Here is a 6,183-nt window from a genome sequence, read left to right on the forward strand (position 1 = left end):
AAGGAGCCAGCAGCAGCTGAGAGATGGAGAGGAGTACAGGGGGAGAACAGACAGACCTTCTCTGTAGTTGAGGGACTGGTGGAAACAGTTAAAACAGTTTCTAGATATTTGCTTTGTGTATTTGCAGAAGTATCTCCAACACAAACTGCAACAGCTGCATACAGGGAACCCCTCACTGATGTTTATCCTGCAGGACAGGATCTGATGGGGAAACAAGGAAAAATAAAGGGAACCACGGATAACTTTGATAATACTTTGATTTATCCAGAGTATTGTTTTCATCACAGTGGGATTGTGCTGGTTTCAGTGTAAAAAGTATGCAGATCATTTAAATACAAAGTTCAAAGAGCTGTGAAAAGTTTGTCAGTATTTTATGAGGACGTCAAGTTTCTGTATCAAGAGCCTCTTACCCTGTTTAATGCTCTCATATCTTCAACATCTTAAGCAAATTATACTGCACAGTTTTCTCATCAATAAAATAATTTTACTGCATCAGTTTGTCTTCCGTTTTATCTGAAACATACAAGGATCAAATCTTATTCGTTTATTTTTGGGATATTGCTCTTAAATATAATTAAAGCTTTCACACAGTGGTCACTATATATTAATATTTGTCTGTCAGACAGTAAAACTGGTATAAATGATATGAAATATAAATATTCCTTGAATTTGAACTGAAATGTAATATTTGAGACAACTAATTTCACCACTGAGCATTTCTTTTTCCAAAAATCGTGTATATATAGTAAAATATCAGTGATGTAAATCTATTACATTTGTACCATCAAAATGAGACTTGTTTCAAGAGCTAAACTAGCAAACTAGTTTACTAGCTAAACTTAGCATCATTGTTGGCTAAAGGGACGCTAAAGGGACTCATGGTGCACATGGTTGTGGTATTCTCCCAGATCACATGGAGATGAAACAACACAATTTTTTTCAATCAAAGTCAAACAAATGATATAAAATAAAGATTTTCTCTGTTTCTATCGAACATGCTGTCCGCCATACCTGTAGCTGCTTATGTCGCAATTGCTAGGTAACAGGAACCGCCTGTCGTAGATTAGACCATCCAATAGAACAGCACTTCTGGCCTTTGAAGGATGCAGCCTCTGAATTTGGACAATGCCAGTCACTTTTCACCTTAGGAGCAAAAGCATTTTGGTTATGGCCAAAATGCTAATAATCGTGAGTCGCATTTAGGCCATAACCATGCACCTTCCTGTCAAATTTATGTAGTAAACAACTGATTGTAGCAGTGGCGGCTCCTGAAAAAAATCTCAGGGGGGGCAATTTTTATGATATCGACTAAAATGACCCATTTAATGAGTACATCAAACAACACAATTTAAATTTAAATTTAAAATGAACAACCATATTCTGGCCATTTGTATAGATTTGTAAAAATGAACAACCATATTCTGGCCATTTGTATAGATTTGTAAAAATGAACATGAACAGATTTTTTTTTTTTTTTTTGAATGAATGAATGAAAAATAACTATTGAAAACAACAACTGTAAACTGATTGGGGGGGTGGGCTAAAGAGAGAAAGAGAGAGGGATGGAGAAAGAGAGTAAATATGGTTAAGGGTTCTTATTTGTACAAGAACTTTGCTCGTCTGTCTTTCTGAGTGGCAAATTTCTCGATGACCCTGGTGTTGAAATCAGGAAGTTCTTGTGTGAGTTTTTTCTCTATGGACAGCATAGCCAGAGCGTTGAGCCGATCCTGAGCCATATTGTTTCTCAGGAAAGTTTTTATCCTCTTTAAAGTAGAGAAACACCTCTCCGATTCTGATGTTGTCATTGGTGTGGTGATGAGGATGTTAAGAAGACTTACAGTTTCGGTGAATGTGTCTTGAAGGTTGTTTTCCATCAGAACCTGATAGAGCGCCAGCGCACCACTACAACTCTGAAACTCCTCGTTGTCGTAGATCAGGGACAGTTCTGTTTTAAGTCTGGCTTTGTCCAATGAGGGATAGGCTTCCACTGTGGTTTGTAGTGCTGCATCTGGAAAATTTTTGCTGTGTTGTTGGAACAAGTCTCCTTGCAACAGAGTGGCGCTGACAAGGTGCTTGGTGAAAGAAAACCTCTCCTTGGCATGGCTCATAATGGTGTCGCACACCTATCCAATAATATATAATTGGTAAGAGTTAGATTCAGTGGTAAGACTTTGGCACATGTCTCATGTTAATCATTATTCTGAAAAAAAAAATCTGTCCATAACAAAACAAAACAGTCATGACCACTATATCAAATGACATCTGACAGCATCGTCATTAGATTTTATCTGATGATCCGATTTAAATCAGACCAAGCAGCTAGTGCTTACCTCCAGTGCCAAATGGTGTTGCCTGTCTTCCCCCAATGTTCTCCGTCTCTTTGTGGGTGGGTCTTGAACAGGTCCCCTGTACTCCTCATCCACAACCAGATTAGGAAGTGCCTCCCTGATCCAATACATAAGTTTCATTAATGGCTTCTGAAAACTGAATAGGGATATATTAACCAAACACAAACCAAACAAAGGTTGTGTTCTAATTACCGGGAATTACCGGATTTAATTAATAACCGGACCTGGTTTAATGGCTGGGGGAAAACCAGTGCAAGTAAATAAAGGCCCTGGCCATAATTTCAGGAAATAGCCTATGGTATAGGCTACATCAAATCATTACTGGGAATATACTTCATCAAATATACTTAATCAAATATTTTTCATAAAATTACTTCAAAGGCTGATATAAATCAAAATTATCTGAATTCCATTAAACATTTAAGTCACAGAACACAGAATATATGCAGAGAATTTGATAGAATCTATGCATAGATAATTAACATTTATTCTAGGTTACATATTTATGCTTTTATGCCTACCTGATAGCCTGCATGCGGCTGATGAATGTCTGGGTGATCCCTGCGATGGTGACAGAATCGATGTTTCTCTTCTGTAGGTGGTTATACAGCATGTCTACATGTGGCATTATCTTGTGAAACAAGGCCAGGAAAAAACAGAAAGCTTTGTCTTCCAGCATTCTCACGAAACCACCGGCATCTCTCTTTGTAGGGGCATCAAATCCTTCACTGTTACGGATGGTCTGAAAACACCTCACCAGATCGTCTTTATGTTCATACACTGTATTCACAGCACGACTGTTGAAGTTCCAACGGGTTGCAGATGCACTTGGAAGTCGGTGCGCCACCACCTCGTCAAGCACTGCAGTCCTCTTGCTCGATTTAGTAAAAAAAGAAGCGAATCCTGCTATGTCGGAAAAAAAGTGACTGATTTGAGGGATGTGGGAGGTTGCTTGTTGCATTACCAGGTTTAACTGATGGGCATAACAATGTACGTAGTGAGCGTTAGCATAAATGTCCTGTATCTTACGCTGCACTCCTCCAGTGGTACCCCTCATTACAGCGGCCCCATCGTAGGCCTGGGCGATCAACTTTCTCTCTTGTCCCTGGGGGAGGATGAAGCGCAGCCTCTCCGATAAGGCACTGGCTATTGCATCTGCACAAGCATTGGGTAGCTTGATGAATTCAAAAAAACGCTCTTGAATACGGTTTCGTTGGTCAATGTATCTTAGCACCATGACTAACTGACAGTGTGTAGAAATGTCAGTGGTTTCATCAGCTTGAATGGCTAAAAACTTCGCTGCCTTTACTTCTTCCACGATCCTTTCTCTCAGAACTGCCAACATGCAATCCAGGATCTCGTTCTGGACTGTTTTCGAGGTGCCTTTAAATACAGTAGCATTTTCAAGGTGTTGCCTCAAGTCGTGATCAATTGATGCCATCAAGTCGACTAAACCTCTAAAAATCCCTGGATTGTCTGAGGAATCACTTTCATCATGTCCCCGCATTGCTAGCTCAAAAGCACCACAAAACTTAATACAATCGATGATTTTAGATAAAATATGACGGTTTTTATCTACCTCTTCGTTGTGCCTTCTTAAAGCAATCCGATGTCCATCATCTAGCTGCGCCGCTATGCTAGTTTTCCCTAGCACAGCTAGCTTTACACTGTTGTCCATATGAACTCGTGAGCTTTCATGTTTCTTGATTCGTTCGGAGAGGTGCTTTAAGTCGGTTTGTCCAGATTGTGTCCACGTCAAATCACACTTGTCACTTTTGAACAGTATGCACGGGAAACAAAAAAGTGCATTAGCTGTTCCACAGCCTGTCAGCCACGACTTGCGCTGGAACCAACTCCGACAAAAAGTCCTGTTGTATGCTTTTGACTTCTCCTTCGTTGCCTGGGTTAGTTGAATTTCGGGCTTGTCAGGTCCCAACTCTTTAACTTGCAGTTTTTCTGCCATTGTCCTTCTGGCAAAAGGGTAGGTTAGAAGCGATCTAACCGAATTTGGGGGAGGCTGTGCCTCAACCGTTAACAATACCGCTGCCATCGTCTCTCTCTGACCTTATAGCTCACTTAGGCTACTGACTGAGGTAAAATTCTAGAACAGCAAATCTTCGCGCGTTTTCTGCAGGGGCGCAATTTTAAACGCCCCCAAACCATTTAATTCAGCGACGCTGATAGGTCAAATATTTATTATTTTCCCCTGGCAACCATTTAATGATAGGCTATTTCGCTGCATATCAAGGGCGCTTTGACGAGCGCCCCAGAAGAAGAAAAACACCGTTTGTTGGTTGAACTTTAATGAGTCAGCTGGTGAAAATGTTAAAATACGCCTGGCTGTATATGGGCACACACATAGTAAAACTATCATTGATGAATTTTTTAAAAATATATATTTTTACTCCTCCACATTTGGGGGGGCGGAGCCCGAGCGCCCCCTATGGGCCAGCCGCCACTGGATTGTAGAGTAATACATTAAAGTACTGAGTTAAGTATACAAATTGAAATGCATTAGAAAAGTTTGCACGCAGAGAAACATTTATGTTCTATTTTGGTGAAAAATTAGATAGAGAACTTTTTTTAATTGAATATTTTTGGTTGTTTTGTAGCTGTAAACCCAATGAGCTTTACAAACTGTTAATGTTAATAAAATAAAAGTTTATAAAACACACTGCCTCTGCCTGCAGGGAAGCAGAGTGTGGCTGGGGTTTGGGCCGATGGTCGGGTAGTGAACTGGTGACTCAGGCAAGACACTTGAAGTCGCCCATCCTGCTGGCCTTGCTCTTGACGCTGACAGCGCCGTTGCCCTTGCACTTGAAGATGTCAGCACCTCGTGTGTCCGGGTGTGTGCGCGAGCAGCAGTGCCTGGATGCAGACACTTAGATGGCAGTCACCATGACAGGGTCAACAAGGAGGGAGAGCAGTGACACTGACATCACTCGACCTCTTATGACCGCTCTGTACACACATACACGTACATGTGCTTCCTGCTTAAACCAGCAGAGGAAAAGTTACATCGAATTAAAAATGAATGTGAAAACTTGAATTGGAGATGTCACACCGTTAAATGCAATGAGCGTGTGGCTAACAAAACACATTTACAGCAGTGAATTAGAAGCATGCAGAGACTGGAAACTCATTCACACCTGAACTGATAATATGCTGTCACTACATGAAGGTTTCAGCGATTTCAGATAAACAGAATGGCTGTTCCCACATTCCTGGCTTTGGCGATAATTACAAACTTATCTGAAAAGCTGCAGTTCATTCCCAGAGAAGCTTTGTTTGATGCAGTTGCAGCAGCACACTTTGGCAAAATTAAAGCTGTGGATAAAAAGAAGTCGCAGGAATTAAAGTTTCGGGACTTGTTTTTAATCTTGCTGAAGAACTTAGATATGCGCTGCAACAGCTGGAGAAGCAATAAACTGCATCGCCAATAAGCTGATTTGCAAGAGAGTGAGTTTGTGTTAAGGGTCCCACTTACTTTACATAATTGAATTCAAGATATTTAAATTCTATTTAAGGTTATTTGTCCAAGCTTTCCACTTGGTTGCACCAGAGACTCCTGGAGGCTAAGGAGGCTAAAAAGGGGTTGTCATGGGTCAGTTGGCTGCACTCAGTCGGCATACCTCAAAGAGCAGAGGAAGAGTCTTATCTGCCGCACTAGACTATGTCCGACTCTCATAAAGAAAAGCCCAATCAGAATAGTGGATAGAACCAGGTGTTGTGTATTGAGTTCTATTTGCAGGTGATTTTTGTTAATCTAGTATTTCTTAAGTGATGTGACTCAGTGAATGATTGAAAATACACAGTTTTCCTGCAAAAGTATCTT

At 40.7% G+C, this 6,183-nt stretch overlaps 1 protein-coding gene across 1 annotated transcript; it reads right to left on the reverse strand.

The window, feature by feature from the left end:
* Window positions 1–1,261: 1,261 nt before the first annotated feature.
* Window positions 1,262–2,999, reverse strand: LOC113023060 (uncharacterized). Its single transcript, XM_026169131.2, has 3 exons — window positions 2,870–2,999; window positions 2,331–2,445; window positions 1,262–2,123 (listed from the first exon to the last, which is right to left on the reverse strand). Exons 1-3 carry the CDS (start codon window positions 2,974–2,976, stop codon window positions 1,596–1,598), a joined length of 750 nt encoding a protein of 249 aa, XP_026024916.2. The 5' UTR covers window positions 2,977–2,999; the 3' UTR covers window positions 1,262–1,595.
* Between the last annotated feature and the right edge of the window lie 3,184 nt (window positions 3,000–6,183).

This window comes from Astatotilapia calliptera, chromosome 5 (assembly GCF_964374335.1).
Source record: "Astatotilapia calliptera chromosome 5, fAstCal68.1, whole genome shotgun sequence".
NCBI lineage: Eukaryota > Metazoa > Chordata > Actinopteri > Cichliformes > Cichlidae > Astatotilapia > Astatotilapia calliptera.